Source organism: Arvicanthis niloticus, chromosome 3, assembly GCF_011762505.2.
Source record: "Arvicanthis niloticus isolate mArvNil1 chromosome 3, mArvNil1.pat.X, whole genome shotgun sequence".
NCBI lineage: Eukaryota > Metazoa > Chordata > Mammalia > Rodentia > Muridae > Arvicanthis > Arvicanthis niloticus.
In genome coordinates this window covers 61,107,267-61,128,673 of record NC_047660.1, presented here as the reverse complement: position 1 = coordinate 61,128,673, position 21,407 = coordinate 61,107,267, and the positions used below count along the sequence as shown (strand labels likewise).

General features: G+C 40.7%; 1 protein-coding gene across 1 annotated transcript in view; it reads right to left on the bottom strand.

Annotated features, from left to right (window-relative positions):
• Micu2 (mitochondrial calcium uptake 2) overlaps nt 1-21,407 on the bottom strand; it is a 79,929-nt gene that overhangs the window by 41,162 nt on the left and 17,360 nt on the right. Inside the window, exon 2 of the mRNA XM_034497984.2 lies at nt 6,424-6,562. Coding sequence (XP_034353875.1) covers nt 6,424-6,562 — 139 coding nt within the window. The remainder of the gene's footprint in view (nt 1-6,423; nt 6,563-21,407) is intronic.

Here is a 21,407-nt window from a genome sequence, read left to right as displayed (position 1 = left end):
TGCTTCTCAATTGTACTTTTTGTGACTATTCTTTCTTCCTCAAAACTTCATTTAAGCTCATCCCTAATTTCCCCCTAGTTCTGAGCTGCAGCTCCCTCTCCTCTGGGTTCCCATTTCTCTACCTCTAAGTGTTGAAATAGCCTGGAGTTTAGTTCTCTGACTTGTCTTTCTTGTTTGAATGTACATTTGAGATCTTCCAATAATCTGGCACACTCTTATGCTGGTATCTAGAATACATCATGGTGAACATGAGGCTACCTGAAGGTTTTAAAAAGGAGACATCAGCGATCAAGAACAATAGAGTACAAAGGATGGAGGTACCAGCTAAAGGGAAACGTACCTCTCCTGGTGACCAGGACAAGGAGGGAAGAGGCTCCAGCTAGGGCAGTATCAGAGGAATCTAAAGGATTCTCTGACTTTCAGCCTTCATTCAATCAGTACAAAATGGGTACACCTTATCATCAGCAAGAAGGAAGGGTATGACAGGAAGGAGATCTAGGAAGGTGAGGGATCTGGGCAGGTGGGTGAAAGAAGCTAGAGAGTGTGAACTGACAAACGACAGGAGTGACTGGAAGATTAGGTGAGGCTGAGGATGAACTTAGTGGCTCCACTTGTACAAGTGTGTGTCTTCCCAGCAGTTCAGGAGAGAGACAAAGGGGATACCAGTAAGTAGTTATCAGAGTGACAGTCACAAACCCTGTGGCTACAGGGAAAAAGGAGAAGAGGACCTTGGGATGATAGGACAGTGGACACTATAGACATTTTTATGAGATTTCAGAATAAACATACTGGGTAGCAGGTAAACTGAAGGATAATGAATTAGTTGTTGTCACAAATGGAGGTTCTGAAATCTGAGACCGTGAAATTGGGACAATTCTAGGTAGTAGTGTGAGGTGTGAACAGTGAAGCCAAAGTCACTGAAAGGACTGTAGCAGGAGAGAATCTAGAAAGGAGAGATGGTGCTCAGGCTGGACCACCTGTGCTGCAAGGGACTGCATAGTAGAGACCCAAGCTAGATACAGGGAACCAGAGACAGGGAGTTGCCAGGGTCTATTTGGAAGTCCCACACAGAGATGCTTACATAAGTCTCATCAATGGCTATTAATAAAATGTAGTATTTACCAAAAGGCCAAAAAGATAATGCCAGGTAAATGAGTTTAAAATCTAATAAATCTTAGATTGCTTCATATCATTTCATTTACTCAGAGAGCATGGGTCAGTGGTTTGGCTTAGTTTTTCTTTGTTTTGCTTTTCATCATGATCCGTAGGAATGTAACCAAGATGATCTTATCCACGATGAAAAATAAGGATGAAGGACATCGTCTGCATAAAGGATGTATTATCTGGCCTGCAAAATTACTGAACTCTTGATTTGGCTCAGTGCCTTCTGATCATTTAACTACATTCCAATGAATAATAAAAGTGGAAATGTCGCAGTCTTTAATTACAGTTTACTATAGCTCTTTGAACATATTTTAGGGTCTATTATGATATCTTTTCTGTTAGATCTGTTATCTGGTTGCAATTCACAAACACTTTCTGTTGCTGGTTTTGTCCAGTGATGCTACATGTTCTTGTTTCTTTGTAGTCTTTGATTTTTGCTGTTGGCTTTGTATATTTTAGATAATATGTTGCAGAGATCTGGGTACTAGTTCCTTCCCCACGTGTGTTGTTTCAGAGGACATACTGTGGAGAATCTGGGTACTAGCTCCCTTTGTCATTCACTGCTTGTGAACATGCACAGTGTCTGGCTGGACGGTTCTTAGTAAGGACCATGCATCACCTTGCCCTCTAACCCTAGCACTTGAGGGAATTCCCCAATGAGGCCTACTGTAAGTCAGCCACAGGAACGAGGTGGGGTTTGGAGTTGTGGAGTTCCTTTCTGACCTTGAAAGGTGCTGAGTGCAGACATTCTCACCCTGCTGACTGAGGAGAACCCTGGACACACTGCTCTACAGGTCATTTTTCTAATTTATGCTCCCATGAAGGAACAATTCCCATTGGGGTGATTAATATTTGTTAGGACCCCTGGAGGCTCCCCATTTTTCTCTTTCCTAAGTGTGTTTTTGCAAAGTAGCCAACATATAGTTTAGCCTGTTTTCTTCACTGACTCTATCCCTGCCCTCTTGACTCCCTTTTACCACAACCTATACCTATACATACATTTATTTATTTATTTATTTATTTATTTATTTAGATGGGATTTTGCTTGCTATGGAGTTCATCTGGCCTCACACTAGCAATCTTCCAGCCACAGCCTCCAGAGTGTTGAGGTTACAAGCATGTGCTACTATGTCTAGCTTACCTGGACTCGTTTCTGACAGTGCTTCAAAGTCTCCACTTTATATTAAAGTGAGGTTGCTATCATCGAAGAGACCAGAAGCTACTTTTTAAACTAGCTTTTATCACCCAGGCAGAAACAACTTTGGAGGATAGAGTTCTGCAGACAGACATAAGGACAATATTGCTGTTCTTTCTGAGTAGTAATAGCCTGGTCCAGCAAGTGAACCTCAGGTCTTCCATCTCTTTTTTCTGGATGCTCTCTCTGCCTTTCAAGCCAGAACAAGAGCAGTCAGGTCTCTAGTGTTCCCAGTGGAAGAGGATGCAAGGCAGAGACTACACTCTACAAATAAGGAATGTGTGGGGGAGGGTGTCCCACCCTTCATCTGCTCCATAGTAAAGTACTACCGTACTGCCCTTCCCAACAGCCCTCTGAGAACTGTGTTCCTGCTGTAGCAGTCTAGAGTGAGTTTCCATCTCATTGAGTGGTAACAGGTAGGTGGAGGGGTCAGTATTAAAGTACTCTAGATTTGGATATTTTCTTATCCATTTTAGAAGCTTTACTTGAATAGGTATTTCTAAACTTCCTATAAAACCACTGACTCATTTCCAGACAATTTTTTTCTATTAGTTTCATTGAACAGTGGATCTATGGGCTCTTTCCATTGCCATAACAAACACTGTTCATTCACTCTTTCTAAATCAAATTCCCCAGTGTGAACATACTCTGGTTTATCCATCTTTCTAGTAGATATGTGGTGTTTTCTAGCTTCCTGCTAACCTAACCCTGCTGCTATAAACACTCTTTTGCATATATCCTATGGCACACTAGTAAGTGTTCCTATCAGGTATATATATACACCCAGGAATGCAAATTTTGGTCAAAAATTATGTTTAATTTTACAAGGCAGTTAAAGTTGTTTTCCAAAGTAGTTGGAATTTTCCATTTCCAATTCCAACCAAGAGTGTGTAAATGTAAAAGTCCTGGGAGCCCTCCACCTCTGATCTACAGCCCTCTCAACCTCTGTGATGAGACTTGCCAATACAGCAAGTGTAAACTTTTCTCTCACCACAGTTACAAACAAGGGATGTATTTATGTTCACATTCTTGCTTTCTTCCTCTGTGAATATCTATTCTTCCATTTTTAATAGCTGTGAAGAGGGAGGGAAGGAGGGAGGGAGGGCGGGGGAGAGGCAAAGACCAAGAGGGAAAGCTTTCTTCCCTGCCTAGTCTTCTTGTGGCAGTTCTAGGGATGGAAGCTGGGGCCTCACACAGCCTAGGTAAGTACACTGCCACCCTCAGCCCTTTGCAGGCTCTTGGCTGAATCTAATGAGTGTTAAAGAAAGCCTGTTTTATTAAGCTGACGTGTGTGTGTGTGTGTGTGTGTGTGTGTGTGTGTGTGTGTGTGTGTAGAACCTCACCAGAAAGTGAAGCCAGAAGAACAACCAAAGCAACATGCTTTAATATTTAGACAACAATCAATTTGTGAAGACAGACTGGACAAATGGATCTCTGCACTAAGGTAAATTCTAGGGACATCATTAAGAGATATCTGGGGTGGGGGTGGGGGGTAGGTTGAAGCTAATGGAAGCTAAAGGTTACTTCAAAGAACTTGTTAATTGGGGCTGTGATGAATTACTGCAGTCACCAGTCTGGTGATCAAGGCTGTTTTTCTGGCTTTGCTTTGTGAAGGATGTCCCTCTCAAAAGAATCTTTATGGCTTGCTGCATTCAGAAAGACAGGCCAAATGGCCCTTTCTGAAATGACAGTTTTTCCAGTGATGTCACTTTTCAGTAATTACCATGTCACTTAGCATACCCGGAGATGACCCAGCCCTCAGTCTTCTGTGTGCAATCCTCCTTTAAAACTGTAGTTTTCCATGTAAATATTGATGCTTGTCCAGTTTATGTGCTATAAATAAATTCTGCCAGCTTTTTGCCTTGTCATTCAATTTAAGGCAGCGTTTGAGAACAAAGTTCTCAATGGCTGAATCTCATTCCTCCGGTTAGTACTTTTATCTTATTTAAGACATGTGTCTCTATCTCAGGGAAACACACACAGACACACATGCCTTAAGGAGGAATGCTGCACATGTGCGTCTCTGGAGACTCAGATGCCCCTGGCATCAGTTGCTGATGAATGATCAAGCAGGGTGCAACTGAGCAGAACAGTAACCTCAGTGAAATCTATTAACCAACTCTCATAAGAAATTAATCTTTTCTGAGAGTAAACCCTGCTTGGCTGTAAGTCTATTTAATAGAACTAGCAGTGGCAGAGAGAGGCAGGCATATATATTTTTTTAAGATGTATTTATGTTATGCGTGAGTATCCTGTTTACATGTATGTATATATACCACATGTATGCTTAGTACCTGTGGAGGTCAGAAGAGGGTACTGGATCCCTTGGAACAAGAATTACAGATAGTTGGTAAGCTGCCATGTGGGTGCTGGGACTTGAACCTGGGTCTTCTAAAAGCACACCAAATGTTCTTAACTGCTGAGCCATTTCTTCAACCCTGAGTTTGGTTTCCAGCACCTATGCTGGGCAGCTCACAGCCATGGGGAATCTGCACTCAGGTGCACATGCCCACACAGAGACATATACACATAATTAAAACTAAATATTTATTGTTTGTGTGTGCCCACACATGCGTGGCACATACCTTCAAGGCACTGAAGCGCTGAGCACTCTTGCCTTCTGAGCCATGTTACCCCTCCTCTTCAGGACTTTTCATCTCTTAAGTTGGTTTATACTCAGATTGTGGCAGCTAACTGATTATTCTTTAAACTATTTCTGATAGAATCCTGGTAGATGCTGGGAGGCTTCTGACCCGAGCCAGCCCTGACTAACCCTCTGCCTCTACCTGCCTCCAGGTTTTAGATCAAGATGTTCTATGACCCCTATTCTGTTGTGACCCTGGATGGATCTGAGGTGCTGATTCTATATTTTTCACCATTTTTCCTTTTTCTGCTGAGGACAGGAGTGAGAACATCCAAGTTATGTTCATACCAGAGGTTAAAGTACTCTATTTATTGTGAGTTTTTGAGGCTATGTTTGAACTATATAGCCCTGGCTGTCTTTGAACTATGTAGATCACAGAGATCCCCCTGCCTCTGCCTCCTGAGTATTGGGATTAAAGGTGTATGTCACCACATCTGGCCCAAACCACTGTACCAATGTAGGTCAACATTTTTAAAGTTTTGCCACATTCTGCTAAATTTCCTTCCATGGAGCTAGATTAAAGTAATCTAAACACATTTTTATTATTTTATTTTCTAATTCTTAAGAAATTCTTCCCTCAAGATGAAGTACACACAGCTCTGCCAAGTAGACAGTCCTTGGGTGGGTGAGCCAGTCACTGAGAACTTTTGTACCACCTAGCCCTTATTTGTTCTTCAGTGTGATCTCTGAGACTGACCCAAGCTCTTTGTCTCAAGTGTCCCATGGACATCCTGTCCCTGGGATGCTCCCTCATGTTCACTCTGCTTTTGCACTGCTCAGCCAGTGTCCCGCATCCTGCTCTGACCACTTGCCTTGACGTCTTTCTGCCTTCTGCTGTACTTAAGTTACTTACAGTGAATCCAGCATTTTGTAGAGAGTCAACATGACAGGCCTTACGGCACTACAGTGCATACATATCTGTTGCACAGTGAGAAGGGTTGGTTCAGGTGATAAACCTGGGGGTTCCTGCCATCTTGGGACAAGTGTGAGTTTGCCATTTATAAAGTAATTGTACTTTGTTATTTTAATTTTTGGTTACTTTGTTTCCTTCAGGATTTTTTTACTTACAACAAAATAACATAACATTATGACTCTGATAAATGTTTCTCTTTAATAATCTACTCTATTTTTCTTCTCATTTTAAAACCTCAATTCTACTAAAAACTAGTATCCAGTCAAATAGTGTTTTTAGGTACCATAAAAACTTACTGTTCTCAGTTAGAAAAAATCCATATAATAACTACTTTTAAGCAGATACACATGAAAGTTTGTAACTGTCACATTATAACAAAAAAGTGCCTAATAAAAGGAATAATAATTCAAATGCAAAAAAGCTGTCACAAATTTAAAAAATTTTTCAACCCTCATGTTTAAGCTTTAAAAAACAAAACCAAACAACATAAAACAGCACAATACTCACGCTCCACTTGCTCAAACATGACTGAGAAGAGGAAGTCTCGGGGTGTCATGTAATACTCTCCATCATGTTCCAGGGATGAAAACTGCATGAACCGCTGTTTTCGGAGAGAAAGTTTCTCTATTGGTCCCAAGTTATTTTTCTAAAAGAAAAAGAAATAATAATTTAAGTTTTTTTTCATATGATTTCCAAACTTAAGTACCTCCAGAATTATCTTTAAAGAATAAGTTAGGTCTGACAAACATCAAAATTTACATTATTCATGTAATAAATATTAACTAAGTCCCTACATTTTAGGCACCAATTATGACTAACTGGAGGGAAGTTACTCTCAAGTGGGAGAAAGACATTCACAAATATGTGAAGTCATGGAGACAGGGGAACTGACACAGAGAGCACAGATGGGAGAAGGGGGGGGGGGCGGGTCTTTTGAAGGGATGACACTCACAGAGGACAAGTAAGGGGTTAGTGAGTGTTGCTTTCCCAAGCAAGGCAGGAACAAGGAGGAGTAGAAAGCCACTGCCACCAAGGGGACAGCAAGAGTGTAGCAGATGCTCACATCAGACAGATGTGGGTAGTAGGGCACGCACAGCTGTGCTTCAACAATGGGCTCTGATCAGACAACTGAGAAAGGATGTGCATGGATCAAACACTGCTGGTGCTGTGGTTCCCCAAGCTTTAGGACTAAGCTGGATGACAGTGCTGACATCTCTAACTAAGCTTTCTGTTCCACTAAAGGCACAGTCTCTATACGTGAATGGGTCTTGTGGCTGCACAGACTGACATGGCAGTAGACAACACTGAAGCAGAGGTGGAGCTCTTTCCATACACCTCCATGAACCCCTAACTCACACAGAACCACATTTCTGAAGAGGAAGTGCCATTTTATAAAGTTGGGTGGCTGACTGTGTTGTTTGCATCCATTTACACTTTGGCAAAGTATCTTAATTTCTAGTGAACAACAACAAAAAGACAGAGGAAATAAGGATCCTTTTTACTAATAATTTCTGAGCTTGACATTTGCATAGAATTGTAGGTTACTGTCACACAAATAACTCCTAGATGTGACTGACCTATAACCATGACTCCACCAGCAGATGGTTCGAAACCCTTCAATACCCTCTAGTAACACCCTTCCAATTTAGTTTGCTATGGTAGCTTTCTGAATTTCTGTTACTCCCCAGAATAAACAAGTCTACTGTACTAGAGCAAAACCTCTCACTTCCCATCATCAGCACCAGTGCTCTGTCCTCACCAGTGGTACTCTCCACTGCTTCTCACCGAGGCCGAGTTCTCTGCCATCCTAGTCAACAGCACTTTTCTAGTCCCTTTATGAAGTATACAATGGATGCTTCTACCTCACATCTTATTTCCAACCCTCCCTTTCTTTACTGTTGCTTTACCTTCTCTGAATTAAACACTTAATTGAGCATGTGCTAATTTCAGAAAAATATAAGGAAGAGTCAAAATGCAAATGAACCAAGTGCATGATTGTGTACCAGAAAATATTTGCAGCAATGAAGTTGATAAAGCTAATGGTATGTATATGTCAGGTTGTGAGCACCATAACCATGTTCTCTCTCTCAAATCCTCAGAATGCCCAGTTGCAACCTATTTTTTGTTTCTTAAAAGAAGGAATATAGGCTTGTTAAGGTCAACAAGCTGGTCTAGAGTAATGCAGTAGATACTATGCATATGCCTAGTATATGCATACCTAGGCCATATGCCACCAACCTCTCAGTGTCCAACAAGTTCCCACACTAGCTCCTAAGAGAGAAATGCAGTGTGATGATAAGCCTTCACGAAGAGGAGGATATGAGCTGGATCTAGAGACTCACAAAGAAAAGGATTAGAATTAGCCCTTCTCCAATGCTGCTCACTGCCTAACTAGCGTGCATTCCTTTCCTGCTGGTATCAAGTTTGAGTGGAATGTCCTGAATAGATTGGTTTGCTGTTACACACTTAAGCAGAGGGAAAAGAAGGACTTTGAAATGATCATTTTCCACGTTAATGTATCAACAGTAGTCAATTTTTAAAAGGACAGTTTGAAGGTTGACAGTGGCAGTTAGTGTGCACTGCACATTTATGGCTATTTGACATAAGCTGGACTGACTTGCCAATGCCAGTTTTAGTGCTTTGGTCCTTTATTTGCTAGGCTTTACTTGCTTTACTTCATGTTCATAACTATTTTGATCAGATCTCAGGCCTACTACAAGGTTTCAATGGTCAAGAAAGCAATGCTCAACCATGCTATTACTAAGAGGAGAAAGCTTCTTTATTGTGATTTTCTAAGGATGTACTACTGTAACACCCAAATTCTTTCTGCCTAGCTTTCAAGTAGACCAGTGGGCCTGAAGCGATGCGCAGGCTGTCTCACTCCAATGTGTAGCATGTTAGCTGTGTAATCAGGAGTACAGTTGTGTTACAGGAGTACAGTTCTGTTCAACCCAGGATTTCTTTATAAATTGTATTAAACTTGTTCTTTAACAGTTCTATAAATGCACAGTAAATTATGGTTACTCTCACCCCATTTTTTCACTCTCTCCAAGTCCCTTTCTCATGCTCCCCCCCCCCCCCCCCCCGCTTTCTGTCTTGGTACTTGCTGAGTTTAACAAGCATCATCTATGTGACTAGGGGTTTCAAATATCCAATCAAGCCTAGTGGGCTCACCTTTGGGCACATAATTGAAGACAATGACTACTCTTCTCCAGAGTTTACTAGTAGCCAAAGTTCAGCTAGGTGGGGTTTTTCTCTCTATCCATGACTGACAGATGACAGGCTGTCTTGTATAGGCCAAGCATAGATAGCCTCTGCTGTCATGGAATCATATTTGCAATGGCAGTGTCATGTCCAGAAGATAGCATTTTGCAGCCTTTCTTATGACACTTCTTTCTTGTTCTCTCAGCCATGGAGAGGGTGGTATAGATGCTCTGTTAAAGACTGAATGTTAAAGACTAAAGTCATCCCTTAGTCTATGGACTTTGAGCAGTCTCTGCATTCACCACAGTTCTTTGACAAGAGAAGCCTCTCTGACTGAGTGTAGTATTTGTCTATGCATATAAATAAAATACTTAGAAGGCAGTTTGATGCCATGTCAATCTATGTAAGTAACTGTAGTGAGTTCTCTAGGAACTTGTAGCCACAGGGTGGCTGTGACTATGTTCAAAGTGCCAGGTATGAGTCCCCTCTTTCAAAGTGCCAGGTATGAGTACCCTCTTGTGGAGCGGGCTTCAAATCCAGTCAGAGAGCAAATGATTGATCATCACCACAGTGGTTTGTGTAACTGGTATACTTGTGGGCATGTCTTGCCTGGTAAACTGGTATCGCAGCTTGCAGGGCTCACAGACCATTGGTGCCTTTTCTCTCCCAATAGTATGCACAGCTCCTTCAGGCAATGTGAAAGTTTCTGGATCAGTTCTAGCTTAATTTCACATTTTGTAACAAAGGTATGTGATCTTCAGCAATAGAATAACCCAGAATTTTAAGACTTAAAAGGGACCTAGAAGCATCTAGCTCTAGCTTTGTGCAAATGCCAGTATCACAGCTTTTGAGTTCCCAACCATGTTTGGTTATCCAGTGTATGGCATTGGACAAGAGGCCAAGTCATGCTCTAGTGCCTTGAACAAATTTGCACTAGGCTTTGGTGGGAATCCAAACTCTTACCTTTCTGGTTCTTTTGTTTCCATTTTCTGTTTTTGGCTGATCCCATGTGCCCATGGTCTCTTTACCTATTTTTGTTTTGTTTTGTTCCTCTTCCTCCTAAGCATTGATTTCAATACCATAAGCTAACCTGTTTTGGGCACTGATTTCCTTTCTCTAGTTTGTCTTTTTTCCAATTGGTGTACATTTTCGGCATACCAGACTTCATAAATGAGCTAGGGAAAGGAAGTGGCTTGCAGACTCAGAAAGCACAGTTTGGACAGAGGAGGAGGAGGTATAACAAAGGTCAAAACTGAATCTGAGAAAAGATGCCTAGTGTAGTACTGTTATACAATAGGCATAAATGTTTATAAATTCATGCTCAGGTATTTCAGAGCCTGCTGAATGGTGGTGTTTTTAGGCACATGACTGAAATGTAAGGGAAAAAAAAGTACCATATTGTAAAGATCAGACTTTCTTCTTTGTGTGTGTATACATATATATTATACATATGTGTAATTTATACACACACACACACACATATATATATATATATATAAAGCATGATTGTATGTGCATGTCAGGAAATCTCAGGTATTGTTCTTTAGTAGCTGTCTATCTTGGTTTTTGAGACTAGGGAGTCTTATTGGTCTGGGGATCACCAACTTGGCAGATTGCCCAGTAAGCCCCAGTGCTGGGATTTTAAATTCATGCTATTACGGCCAGCTTTAAAAATGTGGGTTCTGGAAAGCGAACTCAGGTAAATTCTTATACAGCATGCACTTTATCACCTGAGCTATCTCCAACAGCCACCATATATAAAAATACTAGGGCTTATAAAGAAATGCAGAAGTAGGGTGTCTCATACCAAAACCCAGCTCTTACGCTTAATCTACTATTTAATGAACTTGGTTATTTAGTTCTAAAACATTCTATAATAAATGCTTGTTTTACACTGAGCTTCACACAAATATGAACATCCACAGACTCATAGTCATATGAATAGAAATATGCCATGACATCCGAACCAAGTCAGTGTTCTAGTAAGTTCATCACTAATACAAAGGCATTAAAAATAAAATTCTTTTTTTGTATATATAAGAAGTGATATTAGTATTTTCTTATTTTATCTTTGACATAATATAATTACATTTCTCCCTTCCCTTTCCCATCATCCAAAATGCTCCCTTAGACCCTTCCCTCTGGGTTCTATGAAGGAAAGAGGAGACAGGACAAATGTCTTGAGTGCCCTGTCAGTGACCCTACAGGGCCAGAATCTCAGAAGAAACTCATCCTCAAGACATAAAGGTTATCTGCAAAAACAAGAGCAAGCAAATACCAACAACAAGCTTGTGAGAATTTCTCACTTCCTCCTCACTTCGTCATTGGCTGAGCTAAGTATGGGGTGTCTCGAAGTCTGCTTCTGCTGATGAAAAGGTCTGTCTCAAGCAAGGCATGCATGGTGACATATGCCTGTGACCTCAGCTCTAGAAAGACTGGCAAGAGACTATGAGCCTGTCTGAGGAACCATGGATAGGAAGACATGCAAGAAAATGAATGCTCACAGTTGTTCATATATACTAGGAATTGTCAGAAATAGCAAATCAGTTATAGAATTCAGACATACAGACATAGACACACAGACATACACATACACACAGTCTCGAACCACATGGGGTAGTAAGCCCAGAGTTTCCCAGCCACACAAAGCTTTCCACAATGGCTTTGACTCTCCAAGTGGCAGGCAAAATTAGTGATAAGCAGTTGGCATTCTATCTGCCTGTTTACTTTTTGGTAGCTGAGTTGGGCTCTGTGTGTGTGTGTGTGTAAGCATGCACATGCACTCTCATGTGCAGTTATAAAAAGAAGTACATTCTCAGTATTAAGTCTGTAGTGATTATAACTGCCCCAGATTTCTAGTTTTATGCTATTCTGAATTCAGGTAGTTATTCTACATATAATTCCTAGACAATTATTCAATCTGGGAATTAGGGATCTGGGAAGATAAAAGGCAGACTGATGCTGAGACACTGTTAATTTTACAAGAAGACAGACTAAGCACATCATATCTGAGGTAGAGAACCAGTGGAAAATTTTAATTGTTTGGACTTTATACAAAATCTAACTCCATACTTTTTATTTTGATAAGGGTGTGACATGGTTGTAAATCCTTTTAAACTTCTAAATTCAATTAAAAGCGTGGAATACTTAAAAATTTCTTACACACTAAGTTTGAACCATTAACAAGGTATTTCTTATTAATGTTATCTATCATGTACTCCATTTTAAGCTTCTGTAAATTTTTATTTTGCTGTAATTACTTTAAAACCTTATTATAAAAACATTGCAAATAAAAAATCATACAAAGGCTAAACAATATATGTGCGAATACCACAAATATCTCTTGGGTCGCAGTCTTACAGGCGTGACACGGCTCATTTTTACTAAGCACAATGCATCTTTGAATGGATCATTACAAATGTTTTCTCATTTGTTTGTTTTAATAAACCGTGTGTTTTACACTGAAAAACCATATAAATGCTAGAGTTCAGCACACTAAACAGCTGTAGGGAGGTCAGTGAGGCAGGAAAGAATATAAAACACATGGCTGAAAAGGTTTGGGCCAACCAAGGTTACCACAGCCAAGCAATGGCTCCTATGTACATACATGAATAACTTTTAGAAGCCACTTACACATAGACAATGTGGCTCAAAATGTAGGCAGAAGAAATACTGCTTAAAAGCATTTAATGTAAATCTTTTATGAGAAAAATACCTTCTAACAAATACAACCTGAATTATCTGGAAGATCCACTGACATGACAGACCTCACACTTTACTGTGCTGTATAAGTCAGCATTACTGTCTGACTCACTAGACATCCAAAGTACTTTGTAGAATGTATGCTACAGACAAATAACAGGGCTTTGTTTATAGAAACTGCAAATGATTAGAGCTATGAGTGAAAACAGAATGTCTTTTGGAAAAGTACAAGTAGACAGAGTTCTACATTGCCATGAATACTGTTACACGTCAAATAAAACTAAATCACAAGGCTCACATGCTTTCATCTTCCCAATAATGTCAACACACACGTTTTAAGAGCTTACTATTAGTTCATTCTTTGTCATAATGAGGCACCAGGAGAAGAATCTATGTGAGCAAATATTGAGTGTGCTGACACACCAATTTGGGATTTCAAGAAATCTAGAAAATTTTGACCAAATCATATTCTAAGATTAAATCAATTGCTTACAAAAACAGTAAAGTCTCATAGGGCAAACTCCTGTACTCTGCATGTACATGTGACTACTGAGGCTGCTGCTCATGCCTAAAACCCTCTGAAGCACCAGGGTTGCTTCAGGGTTAATGACCCTGCTCAGGACATGAGGAAGCTGGAAGCTCCGGGAATACTGGCCCCACTTTCTATTCACTTTGGGTTGTTTTGTGTTTTACTCTCATTTTACAGAAGAATCCAGGAAATAAAATCTGGGACCATTGGATCTAAATGCTAGTTTTCTTCAACCCAAACAATACAAAAAAAGGCACAATACACCTTCCTGAAGACGACTCTTACTTAAAGCAAAAAAATATTTTAAAAATTTACAAATTCATAAGATCATTAAGTAAAAGTTTTTAATGGTTTCTAACTTACCAAAAAACTAAAATCCCAAAGTTAAACAGCCATGCTAAAATTTAACATTTTAAAATTTTCCTTAAAGGATTTTCTAAACAGTAAAATTGTGTCTGAAACTGCAGGATAACCAGGGTAGAACCACTCTCTTCTTGCAGGGAGAACAGTGTGGTGCATGTGCACCAGTGGAATCCTGAGCCACCTCAGATGGTAGAGCTGCCAGCCACAGGCTACTAACTGCATGACTCTGAGGGTCACCCTACCGCAGCTTGCACTTGTGAGGTGGTGAGGGACAGATGAAAGGGTGTCTGCTTCTGGTTTGTCCAAAGCCAAGGAAAGACAAGTACTTCCTATTTCCACATCATGTCCTCATCACTGTGCCCACCAAAGGACCAAAGTTAGCTGTTTCCTCCCATGTCCTGTCCAGGGAAGGACCAGCATCATTATGGCCAGAATAACTGTGACCTAGGAACTATGAAGCTAAACTGACAGGTACTCCAAAATGAGAGAACAAATGAAACAAAAGGTACCCCCAGCAACACACACTGGCTATAACTCCCAACTTGAACACAGGGAGAACTTCCAAGCACATTTAAGACATAGGCTATGTCCCAGTTCAGTCAGCTACCTTTTAAATGCACTACTGTTCAATTACTGTATAGCAGATGCTACCAGCACTGCTGTGTTCTTCAACTGATATTATAATGCAAAAAAATACTTAGGTCAAGATGGATAGTATCAGGAAATATAGTCACATCATTTTTGGCAAATAACGTAATTAGCTAGAATGTCTGTTTAAAATCTAAGCTAAGGCCTATATAAAATTCTGTGGTGAAAGACTAAGGCAAAGGCAGCAGGAAACAATGAAAACCACATTTTAAAAGAAAAAGGGAGAGATTCTGAAGCCAGTGAGGCAACGGATGTTAAGAAAGCACAGGTAAGATGCAGTCATAATAGAAAGCAGATCTGGTCAAGCTAAATAAAAACAGAGAAAGACCACTATAAATCAAACAGGAAAGCATTTTTTCTCACTGTCTTGAATGTGTGCATTGATGTTTCAGTAAGTTTACATCTCATGGGAGACTGATAATTTTTAGTCTTTAAAAATATGTTATCTTTATTGCTGGATTCAACCTTTTCAAGTTTGTTTAAACACACATGTACACGCACATACCCCTTTAAAAGCTACAGTACAGGGTTAGATAGAATTAGCTTTAAGATGATTCTTAAAATGGCCAGCAAGATGGCTGTGCAGGCAAAACTGCTTGCTGCCAACTCCCATGACCTGATTAAATCTGCAGAGTCTACACTGCAGAGGGAAAAAGCTGTTCCCTACTAGCTGGCCTCTGGCCTCCATGAAAGAGTGTGTCCCTCTCAAGCCCCATAAAACAAAACATTCAACCAACCAACCAACCAACCAACCAGAGCCACACTGTCCTTGTACTGTAATGTGTGACACTGAGGGCAGGGGCAGCAGCGGCAGCAGCAGGTGTGGGCTGTGTCTGCACACCCCCCAATCATGTATCAGCACTGAACTTATTTAACCTGGGAGACTGGGATTTTCTGTCTCTTCATACTTCAACCTGTTTGTTATAAACAGAACTATTCCAGAAGGAATGGATAAACACTACTAATCTTACCCTTTATCTGAACAAGATTTCACAAGGTGCTTCTACAAATCGACTCTGTTGGCCAGTGTATACAGTTACATATAAATAAGAGAACTCTATTGGAAAGCAGCTGTCCAAGGAGCCAGCTCCTAGGACAGAGGGAGGGATAGAATGCAGGGCGGAGATCAAAGGGCTGTTACCCTAAACCTAGGGAGAATGTTCAGAGACTTTCTAGGTGGAAGCTGATGAATGGGGGTGAAATTCTTCCCATTACCCCCATGACTGCTCCTCAAACCTGCATCTAAGACTAAATATGTGGGAAACCAAAAAAAAAAAAAAAAAAATCAAATGCTGGGATTTGGGGCTACACTGAACATGTGAGGACTGTCCACATGGTTCTAGTTATATATAAAATGCTCCATGGACTTCAAGGATTACTTGTAATGCAGTAAAAAATGTGACAAAGGAATTAAGAGCAGTGAGTGATGGGAAGTGGATAAAAGAGATCTTTGAAAGCTGATGACTTCTGTTAAAACATTTCACTCATTTATTGCCTTTAAAGCAACAGGTGCTTCACCCTTCTGTCTCTACTTTTTATCCATGAAGTGACAAATTACAAAAAGTAAGTTCTCTGCTCTTTGTTGAACATTCTTTGGTCTCTGCTTTTCTCAAGAATAAAGTGGGAACAAAAAGGGCCTTTCTTACAGCATTACAGCTTTCAGAATGTCTAACACACACAACTGCATTAGACAAAATATAGTAAGTAAGACCTATTCATTTGGGGCCTTTATTTTGGAATTGGTAATAATCTGGATGAAATACAATTGCTTGCCTCTGAACATTCTGTGCCGTTACTGAATGTCTTCTCTTAAAGAAAACTTTACGATTGGAAATTTTCGCTCATTACAAATTTTCTACTTTGTTCCGGATGAAGGAGATTTTATTGTATATGAAACAAAATACTCCAGACTAAATTAGAAATCTTCACTGCATGAGTTATGTCTCATGGTAAATTCTACAGTGACAGAGCCTTGGCCAAGGAGACAAGGCTACTCTCAGAACCCCTGGGCACTGAACGCCCCAGTGCCTTGCTGCTGATTGTCTAGTGATAGCATCCCAGCCTTCTCGTGAAGCAGGGGAGTAAAGGTAGCCTTTCATAGACAAGCACAGTAATAAGAAGTGGTGTATGTGTTATATGCTGTTACATTCTATTCCTCTTGGCGTAACACACACATTCTCATGTACTTCATCCCTGCGCCGCCGAGTGGACTTGTATCTACAGAAGAAAGGCGCTGATGAAAAAAGCAAACACACACCTTCTCTCTTACTGTTTCCTCTATAAAACAGGCTACTAAACAAAAAGTTCAACTTAGAACTCAGGTGAAAGCACACACACACACACACACACACACACACACACACACACACACACGTGTACAACTTAAGTTAGAATCTCAACATGACCCTAAAATATTACCAGTGTCACTCATTCCAATTAAATTAAATAACATTTTCTTTAAGAAATAGTTGAGTTACCTTGACTTCTTCCCTATATAGTCGAAGGTAAACATTAATGTGTGAACTTTTCCTACAATTTCTAACATCAACCTATTTAACAAACAGCACATCTCCTGTGACAAAGCATCAAGCAGAGACTTAGAAGGCTCTCGGCTTCCTAGTGAGTGCAGCTAGAACAGAGGAAAGCAGCAGCGGCATTTACTGGGGGTGTGTGTACCGGAAGACTAATAGTTAAGCTCCAATCATTATGTTTGCAGGCAATTAATCATGGTATTTTGCTTTTTTGTTTTTATAATAAGATATGCACCAGACTAGTATATTTAAAGATTTTTGCAATCAGATTTATGAATAAAGCTAGTAACATGTTTGGTATCAGGACATTCATCTGAGGTGTGAGCCCTCCTCCCTAGGCAGCTAAGGAGACGCTGAGCAGTTAAGAAGGGACTTTTGTGACAGAGATTCTGATCTAATAGATGAACCACAGGTAGTCATGCACAAAGCTCTTGTGAAGTAGGGCTTAGGGGAGGTGGGAATGCTGTGGGGCGGAGTCAGGAACAGAAGCTGAAGGCAGGGACCACAGCACTCAGGATATGTGTCCTGCAGTATGTGACACAGTTTCGGAGCAAAGAAGGGCTGGATTAAAGGATTCCCTTCCTCCTCCCACCCCTTCCTGCAACAGCTGCAGTCTGTGGCCACGGCATCTCATAGTTGGGACTGAGGAAGGAGAGTGACTCATTCTGAGATTATTTTGCCATGTGTTCCCCGTGCTCCCACATTCTCAGTACTCCTCACACCCCATATCCTGACCCTTGGCAAATGGCTGTTGGCTTCATTTTCTCCCTCAGCTTAAGAAGAAAAACAGTGAGGTGGCTTTTCAGAGTTCACTGTTAACTAGTGACAGGGATCTCTCAGTCCCCATACCTAATTCCATAAAAACCTGAAATTATTAAAAAAAACCAACAAGCCTGGTATGTATGCTGACTGCATGTAAATGAGAACTTATTCAAAACAAGAGTAGAAGTTCTAAAACACTTTTGGGTAAACAGCATCAGTCCTAAGTTTCACTAAAGAAGACACATTTAGAACAAGAAAGAAAACAAAGGGATAGATCTGCAATTTAATCAAAGACAAAGCCGACGTCCTGACAGTGTGTTCTCTAATGAGTTGGCTTCTGTAAGAAGCTAACCTATAACTGACACTGTGGGGCCGGGCGGGCAAGATTCTGACTGCCATCAGGACTGCTGGGTAACTCATCTGGATTGCTGGAACGTCCTTTGCTAACACTCATTCTGCTGCCTTTGATCAACTTCAGTGATCCTTTCCAGAAGACACATTGACCACTTTTTGCTTCTGACTGTTCGGGGTAACTTTCTTGTTAAGAATTAATTTACCTCCTCCAAGAGTCCTTCCCCTGGTAAGCACCTGGGTTAGGTGTCCTTGTAAGGATATTTTTATCAGTGTTCCAATGCCCTATACTGAACTGTCTGCCCTCACTGGAGCACTCCCAGAACAGGAAATGCCTTGTTTCTCTTGCACCCTACTGCCAGTCCATAATCACCACAGTTCGTGCTTTGAAGACACGTAACATGAGCCAATGGATCTCTGTGAATTGTAACCAGTTATATTTAAGGTGGGCTACTAAAAATAACTTTAAGAAAAAGTTTAAGTCTTAGAACCAATATACTAAAATCTGTTTTTATGTATATATTTCGACATTAATAATGTATTAAAAGTTTGATACCTTGTGTGCTCTGCCATGTGGAATTTCACTAAATAACTACACACATGAAGAGAAATAAAGGCCTTTTGTATTCATTTTATTACAAACACAAATTATGCATACTTATTACCGTAGATTTTCAAATGCTTTCATAAAAGGAAAAGTGGAAAGGAAGCCATGGACAGGTGGTGGCTACGTTGACACCAGAGGGTACTGCCTTGGTTCTGCTTAGCACAGAGGCCATGAAATGACCCTCTTGAAAACAGGACACTCTGAATCTGGATTACGCCAGCTGTCTCACACTCCTGTAAATCTCAATGAATGATCTGATGGCTTTCAGGCCTGCTACCATGGTTAGTTTAGGTCTTAATGGATTTTCCCCACTGCTTCATCTTTGAGTCCTTGGCAGCTTGAAATACAATATTTCTTACACAGTTCTGCTATGAGGATAAATCTGCAGGAGATGAGCAGAGGAGCCAATGACTTGGCAGCAGCACTAGCAAGGGCACCGAGATGCTGTTCACATTCTGTGGACTCATAACAAAGTCACCAGGACTCAAAGGCTACATGAACCACAGGCTATACATGTGCATACAAATAGCAAGTCACAGGATTTTACAGCACTTTGGTGAATTAATTTCTTGCCCAAGCAAAGCCTTCTCCGGACCCGCTGTGCACATGTAGTAACATCACCTAAACCCGGGGTCTGCCAACACTCCCTTTCTACTTTCCCATCACTCTTTCAAACAGAGTTCAGGATGACATATGCATGCTTTTAGTAATTTTGAAGATACTTTGATAAGGATTGTTTTAAAACTCTGTAATAGAATTTGCAGTATAATCCCTGAAAAAAATTTTTTTTTGGCTTTAAGCAAAACAAAAATAAAACTGCTAAGTCAGTGAGACAGTTTCCTTTAACAGGTACTACCACTGCGAGCATCCAGTTTCTGCAGCTTTTATAAGTGGGGTCACATGGGCAAATGTGAGCTCTTTACCTTAATCGCAGATACAAGAAAGCAGCAGCACAAAACTGCAGAGAAGCTGAGTGGGCATGGTGGCTCACACTGCATCTCTAAGTACTTGGGATACTGAGGTAGCTGGTCAGCCATGAATTCCAGGCCAACCTGGGCTACAGTGAGATCCTGTTTTAAACCACTGTTTCAAACCAAAGTAACCCCAAACAACACACATGTACACAGAACAAAACAACAAAACCCTGCCAGTGAGTCAAGAGCCAGGTTTGGGGAGCTGGTCACATGCAGTCAGGAGCCTGTGCCAAATGAAGCTCTTCGGAGGTATGTAAAACAAATAAAAAACAAGAACAAATCCCCTAAATGCTTGAAAATTTAAAATACTTTTTAAAAAAAAAAAACTCTTTTTTTTTTTTTCCTTTTTCTTTTGTTTGTTTTTGGGACAAGGTTTCTCTGTGTAACAGCCCCGACTGTCCTGGAATTCCATTTATAGTCCTTGAACTCCCAGAGACCTGCCTGTCTCTGCCTCTGCCTCCCAAGCGGTGGGAGGCATGCCAGCATGTCCCACAACTGCCTGGCTAAAAACCTGTATTTTTTAACAGTTTATTTTTAATTACATGCATGTGTGCCTATGTGTGTGTTTGTTGGAGAGGGGGCACATGTAACTTGAGTGCAGGAGTAAGCCCCTAAAATCTTACATAAGAAACAAAACCAGTGGGTTGAAAAGATGGCTCAGTGGTTAAGAGCTCTTACTATTTCATATATATATGCCCTGTCTCAAAAAAACCCCCAACAATTAAAAGAAGCAAAAGCCAACATGTGAGTTGTTACGAACTCAAAGGGTAGAATGTAGACAGAGCCAGCATCTGGGCCATCTTCCTTTTTATTTTTTTCCTCATTTATTATTTATACCTGTGTTTGAGTGAGAGTGTGTGTGCATACACCACTCCACAGGATGTGTGTGAAGGTCAAAGGTCAACTAGTAGGAGTCATGTTTTTCCTGCTACAATCCCTGGCTCAGTGCTTGAACTCTTGTTCCTGCCGGCTCAATCTTTCTTTTAAAATGTGTTTGGTAAATCTACCCCTGTACTGGTGATAACCAAGAGAATAATGCAGAGAGTGGAGAGAGTGGAACAGACATTTGCAGCTTTGAGTAGAGTCTGAAGCTCTGAAATGGTTCAGGCACCAGATTTGCCTACACTCAAGCTACTAGTGACATAGCAAGGAGTAACTCTGAACTACTGAAAACTTGGATGGATTTTGGAATTTTGCTTAAAATTAGTTTCTAAATATTTATAGACTATTGTTTGGATAGTCTCTTTTTAAAAAAATTAATTTTTTTAATTTTATGTTTATTGGTGTTTTGCCTGCATGCATGTCTCTGTGAGAGTGTGTCAAGTCTCCTGGAATGGGAGTTACAGTGAGTTGTGAGCTGGCATGTGGATGCTGGGAACTGAACCCAGGTCCTCTGGAATAACAATCAATGCTCTTAACCACTAAGGAAAGAGGAAAGGCCACAAAGCACACAACCTCACAGTGACCCCACTTGTGCACTTGGAGCAGAGAAGCCATTCTCTCATATAGACAGGAGCATATTGTGAAGACTTCAAATGCTAAGAATCAGGAAGGCAAAAAGACGGATCCTAAACACTGAAAACACAGGCCCCTGACCTTATGCTATATGGTAAAATGCCCAGATTTCTTATCCTTCTTCTGAGATTGTGCCCAAGACAGAGAGCAATGCAGTCTCACATGAGGACCTGCTTAATTCTGACTTGTTTTCACTCTGTTGTCTCCTTGGTTCTAACAAAGCCACTGTGGATGCCATCCTCGTTGCTTTACATACAAGCAGATGTCAGAATAAGCAAGGTGAATACAGCTTTACCAGAGAAGCA